This window comes from Beta vulgaris, chromosome 7 (genome assembly GCF_026745355.1).
Source record: "Beta vulgaris subsp. vulgaris cultivar EL10 chromosome 7, EL10.2, whole genome shotgun sequence".
In the NCBI taxonomy this organism is placed as follows: domain Eukaryota; kingdom Viridiplantae; phylum Streptophyta; class Magnoliopsida; order Caryophyllales; family Amaranthaceae; genus Beta; species Beta vulgaris.
The window spans coordinates 32,054,491-32,076,894 of record NC_079208.1 but is presented as its reverse complement, the minus strand read 5'-3'; the positions used below and the strand labels follow the sequence as shown (position 1 = coordinate 32,076,894).

General features: G+C 39.9%; 2 protein-coding genes and 1 non-coding gene across 3 annotated transcripts; 2 read left to right on the top strand and 1 right to left on the bottom strand.

Annotated features, from left to right (window-relative positions):
- Nucleotides 1–9,664: 9,664 nt before the first annotated feature.
- On the top strand, nucleotides 9,665–10,132 carry LOC104898990 (uncharacterized). The gene has a single exon (XM_010686127.1). The coding sequence runs from the start codon at nucleotides 9,665–9,667 to the stop codon at nucleotides 10,130–10,132; it is 468 nt and encodes a 155-aa protein (XP_010684429.1).
- A 5,366-nt stretch (nucleotides 10,133–15,498) lies between these two features.
- Nucleotides 15,499–15,605, bottom strand: LOC125492188 (small nucleolar RNA R71). The gene has a single exon (XR_007268632.2). It is a non-coding gene; the product is annotated as a small nucleolar RNA R71 (small nucleolar RNA).
- Nucleotides 15,606–16,641: 1,036 nt separating this feature from the next.
- On the top strand, nucleotides 16,642–17,160 carry LOC109135473 (uncharacterized). The gene has a single exon (XM_019250587.3). It carries the CDS (start codon nucleotides 16,642–16,644, stop codon nucleotides 17,158–17,160), a length of 519 nt encoding a protein of 172 aa, XP_019106132.3.
- Nucleotides 17,161–22,404: the final 5,244 nt, after the last annotated feature.

Here is a 22,404-nt window from a genome sequence, read left to right as displayed (position 1 = left end):
CTATAATGTGCATAATCAAATTCCAATTGAATCTTTGACAAGTTTATTAATAACAATTAGACGTGATAATTAATACTCATTAAATTGCCTTTATAAAATAACTTAAAATAAATAAATTTTTCAAACAAGTGAATACCATTTATTTTCTTAATTTTTTATTTTTGGAAAATGTTTTGATAATAAATGTTGGTAGTTGATTAATTTATAGCCCCTGGTCCTTTAGGAAAATCTAGCGTAATGTAGCCTTAATAGGTGAGGATTGTTAAGCATAAGTAGAACATAACAATAGAAACATAAATAGAAACAAGTAAATATAAGACTTGAATGAAAAAAAGACATACAAATGACATTAACACAACTTGACAACATTTCGAAAGGTAAAAAAAAAAAGTCTTTATTGATACCCTATGGAACCAATAGCATACAAACATAAGCTACATATAATATACGGCTAACAGGTTATATCATAATCATAAGAATTGTATGCCGCGACTCATATCCAGCAATAAAAAAAACCTCAATCATTGAAAATCTGCAAAATGATAAATGTAAAAAGATGGGTTTATAAAAGAAGAAAAAAGTGACAAAGGAGAAAATGGAAAAAAAAGTATTACCTAAAACTTCAAAGTAAATACAGGGTTTATTCCTACAATATTAAGTATTCTCTTTAGTCTTTTGTGTGAAGATGAAGCACTTTCTTTTATTTTATTGAAGACAAAATATTATAGCTACAAGGACAAGTGGGCTGAGTGTGATCGACTTGTTTACATATTGAAAAACATTTAGTCTTCTTTTCCACCCTTCTCACATCACTTTTTTGGACGTCCTTTACTGTTGGATTTAGGGGGTATATTCATTCCACCTCTAGATGCATAATCCATGAGATAGCTTTCTTCCATCATAATGACATCTTCTCTTTTAACAACACTAAGACTAGAACAAGTATGTCCCTCTTGAACTTCATATATAGATTGAACAACACTAGTAGAATGCAAGATTCCTTGTTCAACACTAGTATTCAACAATGCATTACGATACCATCTTAAAGGTAAATACAATGCTTGGGTTTTAAAACAATCTCTATTGGAGAAAACTGGAAGTATATGATGACAAAGTATACCCCAAAATTCATATTTTTTGCAACTACATAATGTCGTTGCTCCATACCAAAAAACGTTGTGATTTATAAGACTCAACCCTTCAAAACATCTTAGTATGAATGCATTACCTTGATCATATATGATTAAAAATATTGACTCACTCTATGAAATTCTCTAAAAACATTTTAAAAGCAAATGGTGTAAGAACTCCAAAAGCTTATTCTTCTAATGGAGACTTTGATTTAACAAAAATTGGGCTAAGAATGGCAGTCATCCTACTATGTACTCACACTAGAAGAAAATTGAAAACATATCTAGTTCACAAAATCTATCAAACTCACATTAGAAGAAACAAACTTGTTGACAAAATAATTTATAGACTCCGATCTTCCCGTAGTTCTCATCCCACCAAAAAAATGATTGCGAAGATACGTTGGTGCCCAAAAATATTTCACATATTACAAACCTTGAATATGCTTATTCTCTTGCAAATGATATTTAGCCAAAATTGTCAACAACTACCTCATATATATCACTTTTCATAAATAACTACCTAATATAAACTTTGTCTTATACAACTACCTAACTTAAGAATTCCGTCAACGTAACACTGCCAAAGACGTTAAATTTTGAAATTTCCGTCATATGGGGCTCACCATTTCTAATTTCCCACCAATTTGACTGCATTTCCCTCCTAAAAACTATGTAAGGCATTATAAAACCCTCGAAAACCTTACATCATCAATACTTAGGCGAAAATATTCACTAAAGGTTAAGTGTGAAGGTTTTTAATTCTTCAGGTAAGTTCCCCTTCCTTCACCTTTTGATATTAGGGTTTATAGAATAGTGCTTTTGGTAAAAATTTAATATCATTGGTTATGTAATTGGGGCTTTCTTATGATTTTATTTGAAATTAAGGTTTTTCTATAAATTGGGGGATTTGTTAATTATGATGAATTTCTGATTTTTTGGCTAATTTTTGTTGAATTTGTTGGATTCAAAGAATGGATAGCACATCAATATGTCTGTCAAATCGAGTTCTTCTTAAAATTTGCAAATGTAAGATTGGTGTGGCAACTGTGACATCATGGACCAGTGATAATCCTGGGAGGAAATCTATAGCTTGCAAGTTTTATGATCACATTAGAAAGATCAGGCATGGTTGTGATGTGTGGGAGTGGGTTGATTAACATCAAGAGGAATGGCAAAAGGTGCTAACTAATCATTTGTTGTTGGAGAAGAATCTGCTTGGTAGTGATCTTGAGGTTTTGAAAGTTGAGGTTCATAAAATGGGACAACAAAGGTTGAAGCTTGCTAAGGAGAATGAAAGATTGGTGAAGAAACTGAAGGCAGGTAGGGAGAACAGAGGAAGTGAGGGTGGAAGGATTTATATTTTCTATGGATTTGTTTCCTTTGTTTTCTGTAATTTGGTATGGATTATGATGAAGAAGTTTGATGCATAAGATGTAACAAATAAGGTAGGATTAATCAAGTACTAGGCAAGTTATCAACTTTTGTAAACCTGGAATGGTTACTTTGTTGTTGTAATGGTTTCTTTGTTTTCAATGAAAACTAGTGAGTTGTTGCTATGAAAAACTTTAATTGTGAGTTTGCATTTTTGTGTACATTACTCTAAAAAAACGAATTTGCATTAGGATTATGAGCCTGTTAATGCTAAAAATTGCTTTAACTCTAGAGGCTAACATACATAACATCAAATTCTATTCTTAATCTAATATTAGCCAAAACATATTTGGCACAAAATAAATGTTGTACCTATTAAACTGTTTCAGTAATGTATGCCAAAACATTAGGAACTACTTAAGCATTCTTTTACAAAAATCAAATTACACTTGCCAAGCAGGCTTTTTAGCAGGCCCCTTTACAATTTTTTCTATTTTAGGCTTCTTGACAGGTCCCTTTTTGGCAGCAACTTGTGAGCATTATTCCTCTTGTTGCTTCGCTTTACTTGGCTGCTTCTTTCACTTATGTTGTCCAGCTTGTACTTGATTTGATCCTTGGCTGCTTTGTGTCCAAGGTGGGAGGAGTTTGTGCTTGGTTGAACTGCGCTACTTGGGCCACCTTCATGTTCCATTGCCATGGGGTTACTAATACATTCAGCTTCATAAACCTAACACAAAACATAAACATATCAATAATACACTTTCATGTCAGTAAACAATAATATAAACTAAATTTATGGTAAGTACATTACCTTCCTTGTTATTATGGCCTCCTTTCTACCCCTTTGAGCAATTATCCAAGGATCCATTTTAAATGGTCTACCTCCCTTAGATTTTTCCTTTGGAGGAGATGGATGTTTGTTGCACTTGGTCTTGTAGTGGTCCAACTGACCACAATTACCACATTGGTTCTGTCTTTTAGGCCTCATAACATAAGTGCTTTCCTTGTCTTGTTTTTCATCTGCTTCTTTTTTTCTTTTCTTAAGAGAAGGTCTGCCTGACATCTTCCTGATTGGTGGAGGTAATGCATGAGGGAATTCAGTAGCTTCCCATTGCTTCATTCCAGGCATAAGTTTTATATATGGATCATTGGTGGAAAATTAGAAAAGGTGGACCCCATGTGATGGAAATTTCAAAATTTAACGTCTTTGATAGTTTTACGTTGACGGAATTGTTAAGTTAGGTAGTTATATAAGGAAAAGTTTATATGAGGTAGTTGTTTATAAGAAGTGATATATATTTGGTAGTTGTTGACAATTTTGACTTACAGTTATGAACCATCACAATTCCACTTATGATCATACTCTTGGGTATACTCGTCTTATATACCTCAATTCAACACACCAATCTTGTTAGGCGGTGCAGAGAAGTGCCACAAATAACTAAATTTTGAAGTTATATGCCATATACAAAATCTATGTTGTTTACTTGGCAATTCAGTTACAATTGCTTCAGACATCCAAAAATCTTAATCGGTTATAATGGCCTTTGGAGGATTTTTTAATTATAGACATAAAAGTCAGCATTATCCAAGTAATAATGGGATATGTTGGAATTAGTAAATAAATTATTAGTAATAATAAAGCAAAGTAATCCTCACCTTCATCAACCACTTAAAGTTAAATCTTGTTTCATTACATAGGACAGCACAACCAAATAAAATAGTCTTAGCATGGTTATCGACGCCACCAAAAATTCCATAAGGCATGTCATCAGAATTCACTTTGTAAGTTGTATAAAAAACAATTACATCATTATATCTTTGATATAATTCAAAACTTTACGCTTGACACCAAAATAGATGTTCAAGCTTCCTTTCATCGTCCATGGTCTATGAATATTGAAACAAATTGTTATCTTGCTTTGCTAATTGCATATACTCTAAAAGGCTCTTGACAACATCATCTCCAAGCATTCTCTTCATTTTAGAAGATAGATTATGAACATGTCTTGCAATAAATGATTGCTCCACATGGTTGATGCCTTTCTCAAGCTCCATGATTCGAATGATTTGTCTAACTGATATTCCATCTTCTTTATACAACAAAATTTGTGTCTCCTCCTCTGGACTAATTGTATGATTAGCTGGTAGAAATCACATTTCTTCATATGACAATAGTTCATGATTATGCTCCTTGAGAAACTTTTTGACATGCCATTCTTCTGGGACTATATCAAAAGACTTTTTTAGAGTGACACGGATATGTGCCTTGCACTCACGTCTTGAAGATTCCTTAGGTCTTTGAGACTAGGAAAAATCAACAACCTTAAAAGGTTTTTCCCCTCCACGATGGCAGTAAAAGTCACGTCTCATAGTCTTCCCATGTTTAGTGTCTGATCTATCTTTGTAAACTACATATCCGTGCCGTTTCACATAGTTGTTACAGTATATATAGGCCTCTTCTTGACTCTCAAAAGTTTGTCCAATAAACGATTCATATTCATCCTCCGCAGTTAGAGTATCATTTAAGTCAAAATCTAAAATTTGCACTATCTGTGCACAGGAATATGGTTAAAATGATATTTACTAATTTCACACTACCGAACTTATGTTGAAAGAAGTTTAATATTTGTATTATGCTGCATTTTAAGATAATTTACAAGTATAAGTTTATACGATCTCAAGTATGGATTTGGAAGAAGTATACAAATTATGCTAACATACGCTACCCAAACCTGATTTTTATAGGGAACTAGAAATTTGCTAGAAAGATCTATCTTATTATAAAGTAAAAAGAAACACGTTCCTAGGTATTCACATGCATCCTCCCAATTAATTCCAAAATGCCTATGATGATGATAATTAACCAATTAGAACTCTAAATATTTTTTTTGTTTTTTTATTAGCAAGTAGAAGTAAGTTGCACCAAGTAACAATTACATGTAAGAGGATTAGAGGAATGCAACACAACTTTTCTAGGAAAAGAACTCTAAACATTAAACTCATATAAAGTAAGAAACATATCTTAGGGAGTAATTTCGGGAATCTTGCCCATCAATTGTTGGCCCTTCCACAAGCAATAGATAAGGAATTAGTTATTTGAATGAGTATCAGGAGTAAAATATGGTAATGAACAAGGATTATATGCAATAGATGGAGATGAAGAATTGGGGAAAAAAATAGGCGTCCAAGTGGTATAAGGAATAAGTTATTTATTGGTTTTTTTTTTCTTTTTTCGAAAATAACTGAAGTAGTAGTAGGATTCTGATTGTTATGGGACAAATAAAAGTATCTTATTGTTATTAATGCTTACATGCATTCTTAAGGCTAGATATGACATTTGCCAATAAATATTCCTTTCCTCTCTAAATACACTTCACATTTCTCCATTTTAGTTTGCGAATGCACGTTTGTATCATTAATATCTTTAGTTATATATTAGTGAAAATAATAAAAGTTTGATTTTCGTGATCTACACATTGAGATTAATTAAGCAATACTCCACATGAATAATTTTTTTCCTTACCTATTTTAAAAAATTTGAAAAAATTTCTTTACTTATGAAAGGTCCCTAGTTAGAAATGAAAAGTGTATACAGATGTACGATGCTTCCTTAGTTGTTCTTCTTTTTCCTAATCCTTTACTGTAGTTTTTACCCATCTTCTTTACACATAATTAGCCACTAATATCTTTTTGTACATATTAGTAAAGTTTGATATATTAGAAAATATATACATTGGTAAAAATCAAACAAGATTTTAGATGACAACATATTTTTTCTTATATTTCTTCCATTATGAAATAAGCGAAAAACTTATAAAAAAGCTCCCACATGTAAAAGAAGAGTGATTCACTAATTTCTAAACGAAGGAAGTATATACTCTTCTAATCTCTATTATATAAGGGAAGGGGAGGAGCTATGGTATCCTCGGATGAAGAAGCCATTTTACCCCCTCCCCCCCCCCCCCCTTCCCTTTCTAAATTACAGATTCACTAACAAACGAAAGGGGGCTTCAAAAACAAATATTGGAAATAAAATTATAACAATCACTCACAAGTCAACTAAAATCATAGAATTGCATAATTTACATTATACAATTCACTCAACTGAGGAAACTTTACAAAACTAAATAATTCACTTACAAACTATAACCAATACACTAAAACATCGATCAACACATACTCACAACCTCTCAAAAAAAAAAAAACACATACTCACAAAAATATTGGCAAAAATTTGACTTGAAATCAAAGTGTCCACTTTTTTCACAATCTATGAAATAGTGTACTTAATTAAAAATTCAACTAAAAATTATAATATTAGAAACTATAAATAAATTCAATAAAATTTCTAGTTTGTTCATAGAATTTCACTTTGAAAAAAAAAAAAAAATGAAAGATTGGTGACATACTTAAGTGATAGAGACTAAACCAACCAAATTTTGCAACTAACAACAATTATACTTTGTATGTCTAATATTCAAATTTTGACTCATACTTATGTCGAAGAAAACCAAATTTCTGTCTTGAAAAAAATTGAAGCACGCATCGCGTGCAAAAAATGCTAGTACTACTAAATGAAAGAGTAAAGGCAACCCGCAAATCAATAAGTGTGTTGTGCAAACTCTTGGCTACACCTATAAAATTATGCATGTGACCGGGCGCGTGCAAAACATGCACTGGAACACACGTTTCATCTTGGATTAGACTCCACCATCGATGACGAGATTCAAAAATACATTCTCTAAAATAACGAACTAAAAAAGTGAATCTGGCCTACAAACACGACCCACTGTGGCCTTTCAATTAACGTACCTTGTTTATAATAACGCACCACTATTTTCTCGCTAAAAACAACTTCAAATAAAAAAACAACTCCAAATGCATATAAAACACTTAACCACCCAACTATCCATCCTACCTCCTATATGTTCTTGACAACCCATTCTTAGTCTACCTTATTTTTAGATTTTATGGACTTATTCGATTGGTCAGTATAATTTATATATACCTAACTTTGAATTATTTTTCCCAAGCCATACGAGGATAAAACCTCCTATACGTTTCCAGGGGAGTATTGTTGATCGAATCTATCCCAATGAGCTGGCGTCGCCGACTGGAACACTTAAAGGAGCTCTTGTATCAATAACTGTCATTCCTCGCATTAGACCATCTATAGCACTCATAGCTACAACCTTAACTCCATTATTTCCTAATCATTGTTGTACCTCACAAGTCACATGGTAACTCCTCCAAAAAAAAGGTAACAAATCAGTACCCTCATAAAATGTCGAGCAATATTTCAACAGCACCTCAAGAACATATGGATCTTGATGAAATAGAATAATCACTGCTTCATCTCGGATTAGACTCCAATACTGGTAACGAAATTGAGGAATACATTCTCTGCAACAACGAACTGCAAAGTAACTCTTCATCATCTATGTTACTACCATTAAAACGTGTCAAGCACTAATCGATAAATACGTTAACCAGTTACCATAACATAATCTTCTGAACCCCTGATTATCTGAATTAGTAACCCTTACATATGCTAATAAGTAATCCCTGCATATGATAATCGATCACCCTATGTGTACTAATCAGTAACCTTTAAATATGTTTATCAGTAACCAGAACAAAATCTTACTGGGCCCTTATTATTTGAGTAAGTAACTTCTACTTACGCTAATAGATAATCCCTTCTTATGATGAGTAGCCCCTACCCCCACATATAAGAATCATCAAAAACCTCCAAATATGTTAATTAGTAACATTTGCTTAATAATCAATAATCCTTTACTATACGAATCCGCAACCTCTAAATATGTTAATGTTTGGGCCCAATATTGCCCAGTGGGCCGCCACATGCTCCAAAAGCTCTTCGCCAGCATGGCAGTCCCCCAGCGGGACCCACCTGCCTAAAATTATGTGCCAGCATGGCAGAGAGATTCTTCACACATTTCAACACCTATAAATACTGGGCAGATCACCATTTATTGAGGTAATTAATTCTAGACAAACTAGTTTATAGATCCCAATTAATTAATATACATCAACTGACTTGATCGTCAGAGGGGCGATCCCGGATCCACCCCCGGGGTAGTCTAACCCTCGTCCTGTGCAGGTCTCCCAGCACTTTTCGAGCATCCGGCCCTCATTAGTCCTAATCTCGATCTATCCCACATAATACAAGTTTTTACCCGAAACTGGTTGGCGCCGTCTGTGGGGTATATCGAACTAAAAGTCATGGCCATCACTTGGAGAAACCGGACGCGACAAAGGACTCCCGTCCCCTCTCATCACTCGAGAGCACCGTCCCATGAGGTGGCCGACGAGACAACGGAGAACCCTCGGCAGGCTCCTGTTTTTCTCGGCCCGCAACCAACACATCCTCGAAGAGATTAACCCTCGAGAGGCTGCGAGTGCAGTTAACCTTATGGCGCCTCGAGTTAGGACAGCTCCAACCACAGCGGGTCCCCCCGCGATTTGAGCAGACTAGTCCTAACCCGGTCACTCAAACAGGACCTTCAGCAGCTAGCCGACCGCCTCAGTGACAATTTTGAGCGCGGCCTCCAAGCTCTGATACTAAACTTCCAAGTAGGAGGAGAAGGGACCTCGAACATGCCCCCTCTGCCTCCCATGCCTCGATTGGTGATTGACCGTAATCGAGTAGGAAACCTCGATCAACCCCAGGTCATAGCCCTCGATCTGCCAACCTCACCAAGAGTGTCTCGACGGGCAACTAAGGCCGCCCCCAGAAGGAGGGACGAGCGACACGTGATTAACGAGCGTCATCTGAGAAATGGTAATCGTGACGCTCGAGAAGTCTTGAATGAAAAGCGAGAACAGTGCAGGGCGAGGAATACGCCTCCCAGCCCTAACTAGGAACAGAGGGAACCTCGGGAGAAGGACCCCTAGGAGCAGGGAGAGCCTCGAAAAGAGAAAGAACCTCGATATCGATGGGGTCATAGACAACGGGCATCGAGTTTCGAATCCAGCCACGAGTCGGAAGTCCAAATGGGCAACCTAGGGTTCTCAACACCCTTCGGAGAGAACATCATGAGAGCTCTCACCCCTCAAAATGTTAAGGTTCCCCCCATCGATCATTATGATGGAACGACAAACCCATCGATCACCTGGCAGCTTTCAAAGCAAAGATGAGTGTTCAGACCAAAAGTGAGGCTGCATGGTGCAAGTTCTTCCCGACCACTCTAAAGGGGTTGGCCTTAACTTGGTTCACCGAGCTCCCCTCCGAGAGTATATCGAGCTTCACCGCCCTCGAGACAGCTTTCAAGCAGAACTTCATCACAAGTAGAAGGCATCGGAAGACCAGTATCCACCTCATGTCGATTAGACAACGGAGGGAAGAGGACCTAGCCGACAACATCAAGAGATTCAACAAAGAATCGCTAAAACTTTATGACCTCCAGGACAGCGTCGCATTCACCGCGCTCATGCCCGGGTTATATCCTTCGAGCAAGTTCAAGCTGAAGCTCGCGGAAAGTGAAGCCTCGTTGTTCTCAGAAGCCATGAACCTTGCTCAAAAGTTCATTCAGGCCTCCGATATCTGCAAAACGCATGAGGAGCCTGGCTCCGGAAAGAGAAAGCATGAATACACCTCTTGAGCAGATAACCCCAGGGATGTCCCTCGAAAAGAAAAAGACAAGAAGCCTCGATTGGAAAACAACTGGAACGACCCCCGATATAACTTGAATCAAAGAGAGATCTATCTAGATATCAAAGGGAAGTATCCCCTGCCAAAGCCTAATCCCATCCGGACATCCGTCAACAAACGAGATAAAAGGCTCTGGTGTGAGTTCCATCACGACTGTGGTCACACCACACGTGACTGTCGAGAACTAAAAAGAGCGCTAGACAAGCTAGTCAGCGAAGGGAAATTGAACCGATATTTGAAGGACCCAAAAGAGAAGAAAGTCAAACCCAGCCAAGAAAAGCAGACCTGGAGTGACGAGACCGCAGGGTATGTCAACGTCATCGCGAGAGGATTCGCCTCGGGCGGCTTAACCAGCCGCTCTTGGAAGAAACACCTCTGTACCCTGAAGCACGGGAGTGACGCGGCCTCTGCCGCAGTATGCCCGACTATGACCTTCAAAGACAACCATCGACCTATACAAACCCCGCATGACAACCCTTCGGTTGTCGAAATGAAAATAGCCAATCTGCGGGTAGGTCGAGTTCTGATAGATAGCGGGAGCTCTGCGGATATCGTCCGGTTTTTTCACCAAATACCCCTGACAAATAAATTTATTCACCAAATACCCCAGCTTTTTTCAAAATTCACCAGATACCCGTAAGGTTTTAAAAAATTCACCAGATACCCCTAACATTTTAAAAAATTCACCAGATACCCCAAATTTTTTAAAAAATGACAAATAATGCCCTTAATGACTTACGACGGTTAACTCCATTAGTCATTAGTGTTAATTAACCCTAAAAAACCATAAAAAACCCTAAAAAACCTAACTAACCTAACCCCCTCTCTCTCCCCTAACCCACCACCACCCAACAACCCCAACCCCACCACCCATCCCCACCACCCAGCCCCCTCCCCCTCACCGGCAACCCATCTCCCTCGCCGGCAACCCCCTCCCCCTCGTGCCGCCTTTCCGGCAGCCCCCTCCCCTCCCCCTCCTTCCTTCCTTCGCCCTCCTCTTTCCGGCAGCCCCCCCTCTCTCACTCTCGTCGCGCGCGCCTCCCCTCCCCCTCCCTCACTCTCGTCGGCGCCTCCCCTCCCCCTCCCTCACTCTCGTTAGCGCCTCCCCTCCCTCAGTCTTGTCGGCCCCGCCGCTGCTGCTGTTGTTTTTGCTGCTGTTGTTTCTACTGCGATGAGAGTGAGGGAGGGGGACGGGGCTGCCGGAAAGAGGAGCGCGAAGGAAGGAAGGAGGGGGAGGGGAGGCGCGACGAGAGTGAGGGAGGGGGAAGGGGCTGCCGGAAAGGCGGCGCGAGGGGGAGGGGGTTGCCGGCGAGGGAGATGGGTTGCCGGCAAGGGGGAGGGGAGGGGGAGGGGATGAAGCTGGGTTGGGTGGTGGGTCTAGGGTTTGGGGGTTGGGGGTTGGGGGTTGGGGTTGGGTTAGGGAGAGTTAATTAGGTTAATTAGGGCTTAATTAGGGCTAATTAGGTTGACTTAGGGCTAATTAAGTTGACTTATGGCAAACTTGTAAATATAGGCTAACGGAGCACTAACGTCCGTTAATAGTAAGGGTATCTGGTGAATTGTTTTAAAAGTTAGGGGTATTTGGTGAATTTTGAAAAAAGTTGGGGTATTTGGTGAATAAATTTATTTGTCAGGGGTATTTGGTGAAAAAACCGGATATCATCACTATGGACTGCCTAAGGACGCTGAAATACGAAGAAAAGGACCTCACCCCCATCGACCAGGCGTTGGTGGGACTTTGGGGACAATCCATTCTCCCCCCCGGCTCGGTCAAGCTGCCCACTCGAATGGGGGAGAAGGGGGCAGGTCGGAATGTCATCATCGACTACCTGGTGGTCGACACCAGCCTTCCTTATAATGTGATCATAGGGCGGCCCACACTCAACAAAGTAAAGGTTGTCATCTCGACGTATCAATTGCTCCTGTAGTTCGAGGGGGATGATGGGAAGGTTGCTCGATTGTTCGGCGACCAGAAGTCCGCCCGAGAATGCTACATCAACAGTTTGAAAAGCAAGAACAAGGGAGTCTCCCGAAAAAGAAAGTGCCCCGAGCCAGAGGAGCCCTCCCCGTGATGGGACTCTACATGGCTGATAACCTAAAGCGGTACGAGAGGCCTCGTCCTGCGGATCGAGATGAAGAAGTGTGCATCGATAGTGAACGAGGCCGCACGGTCCAAATAGGCAAACAGGTCCCCGAAGGAATTAGGACCCAAATCCTCGAAGTCATTAAGGAGTCCAAGATGTCTTCGCTTATACTGTCGACGAGATGCCTGGAATCGACCCTAAGCTTATGGTCCATGGCTCAAACAAAAACTCAAGCACCAAGGGGTGGAAAGGAGTGCAGCGGCCTCCGAAAACGTGCAAAAGTTGCTAGCCGCCGGTTTCATTCGGGAGTGCCAATACACCAAGTGGTTAGCCAACGTGGTTCTGGTACGAAAGCAAACCGGAGCCTGGAGGATGTGCGTCGATTTCACAGACCTGAACAAGGCCTGCCCAAAGGACGATTTCCCTCTAGCAAAGATCGACAGGCTGGTTGACTCGACAGCCGGCCATGCATTGTTTAGCTTCATGGATGCAAATGCGGGGTACCATCAGATCCCGGTGGCCGCATAAGATCAAGTCCACACCGCCTTCACCACAAGCTCAGGGGTATATTGCTACAAAGTAATGCCTTCCGGCCTCAAGAATGTCGTGGACACCTACTAGCGTTTTATAAACAAGATGTTCGAAAAGCCGATCGGACGGAATGTCGAGGTCTATGTCGACGACATGATCGTCAAGAGCAAGAAAGAAGAAGATCACTTCTCCGACCTAAGGGAAACACTTTCCACTATGCGCACCCACAACATGAAGCTGAATCCGAAGAAGTGTGTCTTCGGTGTAAGGGGAGGAAAGTGCCTAGGCTTCCTTGTCGACGAAAGAGGGATCGAGGCCAACCCCGACAAAATTCAGGCCATTATCGAGATGAAAATTCCTCGGACTGTTAAAGAAGTCCAGCGCCTAACCAGCTGCATGGCGGCCTTAGGGCCTTTCCTCTCTCGATCAGCTGACAATGATAAGTGGACTTTAGGTTCACTTATTTGCATTTAGTTTAGGTCATTTAGATTCATTTTAGGCCATATAGTTCCCTTTTTCTTCCCCTTTTCCATCATTTCTCATATTCTCATGTTTAGCATGTAGTTTTAGTTCATTTGCATACTATTAGGTTGCATATAGGTCATTTCATTTGCATGTGCATTCTACCCCCCTCCCCCATCTAATATGTTCTTGGAGTGTTTTGAAGCAAAGATAAGCAAGGAAGAGGCTCCAAAGCGCCCGAGGAAAAGAAGCGGGCGCTCCATATTAGATGAGGCAAATGACAGTAGCATGGAGCGGCCCAGGAGCGGTGCAAGTGCTGGCGCTCCAAGGCTCTCACTGCTTGGCAGAAACTTGGAGTGGCCCTGGAGCGGCCCAGGAGCGGTCGCTCCAAGCCCGGAGCGGGCGCTCCAACGCCCAGATATTCCGTTCTTTTTGTTTCGTCTTTTACAACTTTGCCCTTGTTTCTACGGGGTATAAAACCAATTTTGTAATAATTTTAAGACTAAGCTTTTAATTTTCTGAAATTAATTAGTTCTAATTAGAGAGATTTTTTAGAGAGAGAAGTAGAATTTAGAGAGAGAAATTATATCTAAACTTTTGAATGTGGGTTATTGAAGCTATTTCAATGGAGTTTTGCATTTGAATATCATCCATCTTTGAGTATTTCTTCTATCTTTTCTCTTATTTGCTCTTATGTTTGTTTTATCTTGCTTTGGTATTGATTATTAGTAATTAGTTGATGATTAGCTTATTAGATATGATATTCACTATTGTTGCTTCACCATTGTTGCTTCAAGCTTTTTATTTATCCCTTTCCATGGCTAGTGAGTAGATTAGTAACTAGGGGAAGGGGATGACCTTGCTAACCATGAGTTGGCCTTAAAAGTCAAGCTTGGGGATGCGCTTGGGTGAGATTGTGTTGTCTAACTAATTTGATTGCCTTGTTTATTTGATTGATCACCATTTGAAATTGTGGAGGAAATCTAAGGTGAAGGTTTGAGAAATGAAATCTTAGATAGACCTTTAGCTAGATTATAGGTTGGCTTCACCATGAGAATAGGTGTTTGACTCCCTAGGACCTCGTTTGGATCACTATGAGTTGTGGAAATGCTTGATTAATTGATTTTACCATAAGAATAGTAAAATCGGTTGATTAAGTCCCCCTAATTAGCTCGAGAGAGTAATTGGGAAGAATTTGAGTGATCGAGTCCCCTAATCGACCCTATTGAATCCCCTTGGCTTGACAATTTGGTTGATAATCTGTTAGCTCGTGAATCCCCTATCCCTAGTGTCCTTTTAATATATTTTAATTCCGATTATTTAATCTATTTGTTAGTTTCTTAGTTCCTAATTTCTTAGTTGTTCACTAATTTCAAAAACCCCCAAAAATAGGCTTAACTCGCTAAATCGCATTCAACCCTTAATTAATCTTTGCTTCCTTGTGGATCGACCCTTTCTTACCCTATATTAGGCTAAGTTAGGTATTTAATTTGGCACGTGCAAGACCGGTCAATTGGCGCGTTTCCGGAAGCAACGGATTACATTGCATTGAATTGTGATTTTTGAGTCTAATTCAACTCTATTCCCCTCCCCTTTTCCATTTTTATATTTCGTTGGTTACCGATTGGTTGCTTGCTACTTGGTGGTAAACCTTTGTGTTGATAACTCTCCCTTTAGCTTTTGTGTTTGCATGTCAAGAAGGTTACGAAGTGATCATTTGCTTCCAATCGACCACAATCTTGAGGGCACTCTACGGGAGTTGAGGAGGATTTTTGGGAACCAAGGGTGCTAGCTACTAGTGAGGAGCAACCGGGGAGGTATTTGAGGAAGATCAATCCAGTTCTTCTACTTCTAGTATCATGGCGGAGGGTCCACCCCCTCCAAGAGCTTTGAGGGACTATGGTCACCCCGAAGCATTTGAGCTCAAAAGTGGGATACGAAGGCCGGCAACTACCGCTAACTTTGAGTTCTCTCCACATTTGATTAGAATGATCAAGCAAGAGCCTTATGGAGGATTTTCTCATGAGTGTCCACTTGACCATTTGGCGAACTTTCTTGAGCTTTGTGCCACGGTCAAGCAAAATAATGTTAATCAAGAGTTCGTGAGGCTTAATCTTTTTCACTTCTCTCTCACGGGAAGGCCAAGAAGTGGTTACAGTCTCCCTCCCGATTCCTTGACTACTTGGGCAAGTGACGGCGGCTTTTGTTGATGAGTTTTATTCTCAAGAGAAGACTTCCGAGGCTAGGAGGAAGATCTCTAATTTCATACAAGATGAGGATGAGAGTTTGAATGAGGCATGGGATAGGTTCAAAGACCTCCGAAGATCGTGTCCGCACCATGGGTATAGTCAATGGATGTTGATGCAAAGCTTCTATGATGGGTTGCTTCCATGACTAGAGCTAGTCTTGATTCCGGAGGGGGTCAACTCACCAAACTACCGGTTGATAACATTGAGCCACCATAGAGGAGGTTGTGAGGCATTACTCTTGGGGAACACAAGGTCTACAAGCAAGAAGGCTAGTGGCAAAGGGAAGTATGATGTAGATGCTATGGATCATATCCATGCCAAGCTAGACACTCTAGCTAAGAAACTCGAGAAGGTGAACTTGGCATCCCCAAGCCAACCACCTTCCCAAGCTTTCTCTTGTGAAATTTGTGGGGGCACCGATCATGCAAGCTCTTATTGTGGAGGATCTACGGAACATGTCTGGTGCAAGGCAAGATGGGCCTTCAAACTTCAACAACCAAGGGAGGTGGAACAACCCCTCTCAAGGATCATGGAAACACCCTCCACCACAAAATCACAACAACTACACATCCAACTTCCGACCACCCGGTTTCAACCAACCACAACAAAGACCACCCTTTGAGCCTAACCAACCAAAGCCTTCATCACTTGAGTCTACACTTCAACTTTTCCTTGCCCAACAAACCAAGACCAATACCGATAATGATAAGAAGTTTGGGGATATTCACTCTTCCTTAACAAATGCAAGCTCACAACAAAATGATTGAGACCCAACTTGCTCAAATTGCCCAACAAGTAAGCAACACCACTTCCCCCTCTACTAAATTTCCAAGCCAACCCGTGATTCACGAGCATGCCAAGGCCATTACTTTGAGATCCGGAGCAAATTATGAGGGGCCTAAGATGCCTAGTGAGGTGAATGAAAGCCCGAAAGTTGAGAAAGAGGGGAGTGAAGGTGAGGTTGAGAAGCTTCTTGAAGAGGTAATAGTGGAGGATGAAAGTGATGTTGTACCGAGTCAAGAGAAAGAAGTTCATGAGCAACGCAACGAGGCTAGTCAAGTGACACCCAAGGCTTATGTGCCTCCGGTTCCTTTTCCTCAAAGGTTAGCTAAGAAAAACTCAATGACAAATTCATGAAGTTCTTGGAAGTCATGAAAGGACTTCAAGTGCATATCCCTTTCCTCCAAGCCATGTCTCAAATGCCCACTTATGCCAAGTTTCTTAAGGAGCTCCTCTCCAATAAGACCAAGCTCGAGGAAAGTGCTACTATTGCTTTGACCGCCGAAGTTAGTGTCGTACTTCAAAACAAGCTCCCCAAGAAGCTTGAAGATCCGGGGTCATTTTCTATTCCTTTGAAGATTGGGGACTTGGAGCCCAAGAGGGCCTTGGCGGATTTGGGGGCGAGTGTGAGTTTGATGCCCTTGTCCATAGCTAAGCAACTTAATTTTGAACTCAAGCCTACAAGGAGGGTCATTCAACTCGCCGATAGATCGGTGAAGGTTCCTATTGGAGAGTTGGAGGATGTGCCGGTCCAAGTTGGAAGGGTCTTCATCCCATGTGACTTTGTGGTTATGGAGATGGAGGAAGACTCCCAAGTCCCTCTTATACTTGGGAGGCCTTTCCTTAAAACGGTGGGGTTCTTGTTGATATGAAACTGATGTGCTTACATTAAGGGTAGGAGATGAGAGCATGGAGTTTGCTTTCAAGCAATCAATGAAGTCTCCAATCATGGAAGAAGTGAAGAGAATAGATAGTTTTGATGAGGAGGTCTTGAGTTTGAAGGGTATGAGGAATAAGAAGGACCCTTTGGAAGATGTACTTTTGGGCGAGGATTTGGAGGATAATGAGGAAGGGAAGAACTTCAAGCTTGCCATGGATGCCTCTCCAACCTATTGTGCCAAGGAGAAGATCGAAGCCCTTGAGGTGCCTTCACCTAAGGAGGAGAATTCTAAGTGTAATAGCCCTGTTTTTAAGAGCGTTTATTTAAACGTTAAATACATTTATTAAGTTGATTATGTTCCGAAAATTCTTATTTTCATTTGAATTGTGGCGTGTTATTTTTATTTGTCTTGTTGTAATATATTCGTTATATTTTTTTTAATGGAGTTGTTATTATATTATTTTATATATCGCGTTTAGTTAGCAATTTATGGATTTGTATTTACCCGATTACGAAACCAAAGTCGGGCTCCCATCCCTTCTTGTTGTCGGTTATACTTGGAAAATAAAAACAAAAACCATTTCCAACTTTCATCTATAGTCTCGTGGGTTCCAAAAATATCAAAACCCAAAACCCCCAAAGTTGAAACCCCAAAACCCGTAAAAACCCATTCCTTTTCCCCTGTTCTTCACTGCAACCTCGCCACACCTTCCCTTCAATTCCCCGGCGATTTGCCGAGCTTGCCGGAGTTTCCCCCCCTGCTGCTCGTCGGAGCCTCGTCGCCCGCCTACTACAGCTCGCTGTTTTCTCTCTCTCTTCTTTCGCTCTTCTTTGCTTCTCCTGTTGTGTTGTTCGCTGCTGCTTGGAGTTTCGCTGTCGGCAAACGCCGGCGCCACTCCCTGTGTCGTCGCCAACCTCGTCGCTGCTATCCGCCGCTGCCGGAACCGAGTCCCTTCCCCAGCCGTACGTGTCTTCCCTGCTCTTGAAGCAGAGGTAAAGACTAGTTATTCTTTGTTTTCCTCTTTAAGTTCTGATTTTCTATTTGTTAATTAATCCCAAGTAGATGTTGTTATTGCTGTTGTTGCTCTGTCGTTTGTTGTTGTAGTTGGGTTGATATTGTTTTATTGTTGGGTTGTTGTTCTGTTGACATGGTTTGGTGGTGGTTGTTAATTCATTGGGTTAAGTATTGTGAATTCAAGTTAGAACTAAGTTCCTGCGAATTCTTTATGAGCTAAGTTAGTTTTGTCTTCTTTTTATGTTATTAGTAGAGTTAAGTTTGTTTAGTTTGATTAAGTTAAGAGTTATAGTTCTTGATTGAGGATAAAGGAAATTAGAATGATAAGTGGAGGTAATTCTAAATTGAGAATTGGTTATGGATTCACTTTGTAGTTTAGATTAGTTTAAGGATAGTTTTTAATTATCGTTATTGTTATGAGGTGAATTGTTGGAGAACGATTATGGAATTGAATCTCATTTGGAGATGAAGATTAATGAAGGAGGGAATTGAATCTCATTTGGAGATGAAGATTAATGAAGGAGGTTGTATTGTTCAAATCTAGATTGCGATTCAGGTAACTTTTATGTTCAGTAAAATTATTTACTCATGCCCATGTGCGTGTGGATTTCTGTTCTGTTTTTATAATACTTAAGTTCGTACTATGGCCATAGATATGAATGTGATGATGAAATATCATTGATTGAATATGAATACGAAAACTGTTTTGCTGGCTTAGTTTATGAACTGAAAATAGAAAGTGGGCAAGGTATTGGTGGAGGACGGTTACTCTTTTGACCTGATACGGTCGGCTACGCTCCATAACGAACCTTGGGAGTAGTATTGCTGGGCTCCATAACGAACCTTGGAGGCAGCGTTTGTCTTTTGTCCAAAGCCTGTACTTGCCACTAATTTGTTTAAGAGAGTGAGCTATGCCAGCGTTGTAATGAAAAGGAAATGATTTGAGAAATAAAACGTTTATAACGGGCTGAAGTAAAGGTTACGAGTTTTCCACTCATTTTGGAATTTTGTTTGTTTTGTATTTTCTCCCTGAATTTGCAGGTTTGATATTCAGAGCTCGGAATTCGAAGTGGAGCAAGATCAAGGTGTCATAGTGGCTTAAGGATTAAGCTTGTATTCTAGTTAGTTGATTGGAGAATATTTATTCATATTTTCGATGTATAATATTTGGGAATATTAGTCGAGTTATTGGTGCATTTAAGGATATTTTTTTTTCCGCTGCAAAGTAATTTATTTAAGAGTTAATTATTGTTTATGGATTTTAAGTGTGTTTCATTAGCAGCTCGGAAGAGCGGGCTGTTACAAGATGGTATCATAGCAACCTTGCGACCGTATGCCTAGTTGGCTACCTAGCGAGGGTAAAAGATCTTTGGGATAGTTTGAAATCAATTTGGGATAGATTATTAGTGGTTGAGAATTGATGATAAGAAATTAGGAATGTTGAAGTTTGAGTGTGTAAGTGTTGCGCTTTTGCGTGTGCTATATGATTTCGTTTATGTAAAGGTGTAGTGTCTTGTGTTATTTATGATGGTATGTATTTTGAGAAAATTATATGATTTGCTTAACTAAATTTCAAACGAGATCTCTACGACTGAGATGATTGGAATTCTATTCCGAAAATTTTGCCCCTTTTGTTTTCTTTGCTCCTCGATTTTGATATTTAGTTGAAGTGAAGATACAGAAGCTGATGGTAGAATTGAGGTTGGATGTCTGATATCTTACAAGTTGAGATTTTGGTTTTATTTAAATTATTATTTTCAAGTTTCGAGGACGAAACTTTAAATAAGGGTGGTAGTATGTAATAGCCCTGTTTTTAAGAGCGTTTATTTAAACGTTAAATACATTTATTAAGTTGATTATGTTCCGAAAATTCTTATTTTCATTTGAATTGTGGCGTGTTATTTTTATTTGTCTTGTTGTAATATATTCGTTATATTTTTTTTAATGGAGTTGCTATTATATTATTTTATATATCGCGTTTAGTTAGCAATTTATGGATTTGTATTTACCCGATTACGAAACCAAAGTCGGGCTCCCATCCCTTCTTGTTGTCGGTTATACTTGGAAAATAAAAACAAAAACCATTTCCAACTTTCATCTATAGTCTCGTGGGTTCCAAAAATATCAAAACCCAAAACCCCCAAAGTTGAAACCCCAAAACCCGTAAAAACCCATTCCTTTTCCCCTGTTCTTCGCTGCAACCTCGCCACACCTTCCCTTCAATTCGCCGGCGATTTGCCGAGCTTGCCGGAGTTTCCCCCCCTGCTGCTCGTTGGAGCCTCGTCGCCCGCCTACTACAGCTCGCTGTTTTCTCTCTCTCTTCTTTCGCTCTTCTTTGCTTCTCCTGTTGTGTTGTTCGCTGCTGCTTGGAGTTTCGCTGTCGGCGAACGCCGGCGCCACTCCCTGTGTAGTCGCCAACCTCGTCGCTGCTATCCGCCGCTGCCGGAACCGAGTCCCTTCCCCAGCCGTACGTGTCTTCCCTGCTCTTGAAGCAGAGGTAAAGACTAGTTATTCTTTGTTTTCCTCTTTAAGTTCTGATTTTCTATTTGTTAATTAATCCAAGTAGATGTTGTTATTGCTGTTGTTGCTCTGTCGTTTGTTGTTGTAGTTGGGTTGATATTGTTTTATTGTTGGGTTGTTGTTCTGTTGACATGGTTTGGTGGTGGTTGTTAATTCATTGGGTTAAGTATTGTGAATTCAAGTTAGAACTAAGTTCCTGCGAATTCTTTATGAGCTAAGTTAGTTTTGTCTTCTTTTTATGTTATTAGTAGAGTTAAGTTTGTTTAGTTTGATTAGGTTAAGAGTTATAGTTCTTGATTGAGGATAAAGGAAATTAGAATGATAAGTGGAGGTAACTTCTAAATTGAGAATTGGTTATGGATTCACTTTGTAGTTTAGATTAGTTTAAGGATAGTTTTTAATTATCGTTATTGTTATGAGGTGAATTGTTGGAGAACGATTATGGAATTGAATCTCATTTGGAGATGAAGATTAATGAAGGAGGTTGTATTGTTCAAATCTGGATTGCGATTCAGGTAACTTTTATGTTCAGTAAAATTATTTACTCATGCCCATGTGTGTTTGGATCTCTATTCTGTTTTTATAATACTTAAGTTCGTACTATGGCCATAGATATGAATGTGATGATGAAATTTCATTGATTGAATATGAATACGAAAACTGTTTTGCTGGCTTAGTTTATGAACTGAAAATAGAAAGTGGGCAAGGTATTGGTGGAGGACGGTTACTCTTTTGACCTGATACGGTCGGCTACGCTCCATAACGAACCTTGGGAGTAGTATTGCTGGGCTCCATAACGAACCTTGGAGGCAGCGTTTGTCTTTTGTCCAAAGCCTGTACTTGCCACTAATTTGTTTAAGAGAGTGAGCTATGCCAGCGTTGTAATGAAAAGGAAATGATTTGAGAAATAAAACGTTTATAACGGGCTGAAGTAAAGGTTACGAGTTTTCCACTCATTTTGGAATTTTGTTTGTTTTGTATTTTCTCCCTGAATTTGCAGGTTTGATATTCAGAGCTCGGAATTCGAAGTGGAGCAAGATCAAGGTGTCATAGTGGCTTAAGGATTAAGCTTGTATTCTAGTTAGTTGATTGGAGAATATTTATTCATATTTTCGATGTATAATATTTGGGAATATTAGTCGAGTTATTGGTGCATTTAAGGATATTTTTTTTTCCGCTGCAAAGTAATTTATTTAAGAGTTAATTATTGTTTATGGATTTTAAGTGTGTTTCATTAGCAGCTCGGAAGAGCGGGCTGTTACACTAAGCCTCCTCCCAAGGTAGAGTTGAAACCCCTTCCCCCTTCTTTAAAATATGCATTTCTTGGTGAGGGTGAGACTTACCCGGTGATGGTCAATGCTATGCTTGAAGGCACTCAACTTACTCAACTTCTTGATGTCCTTGGGGAACATAGAAGTGCCATTGGGTATAGCATTGAAGATCTCAAGGGGCTAAGTCCTACCTTGTGCATGCATAGAATTCATCTTGATGACGATCATGCTTCTTCTATTGAGCCTCAAAGAAGGTTGAATCCCAATATGAAGGAAGTGGTAAAAAAGGAGGTCTTGAAACTCCTTGAGGCGGGGATAATCTACCCTATCTCCAATAGCCGGTGGGTTAGTCCCGTCCATGTGGTCCCTAAAAAGGGAGGCATGACCTTCATCACCAATGAAAAGGGAGAGCTAATCTCTACTAGATCAG

What these genes read in the sequence shown, in the direction of transcription:
- LOC109135473 (XM_019250587.3), top strand. Translation starts at nt 16,642, where the DNA reads ATGAAGTTCTTGGAAGTCATGAAAGGACTTCAAGTGCATATCCCTTTC.
- LOC104898990 (XM_010686127.1), top strand. Translation starts at nt 9,665, where the DNA reads ATGAGTGTTCAGACCAAAAGTGAGGCTGCATGGTGCAAGTTCTTCCCG.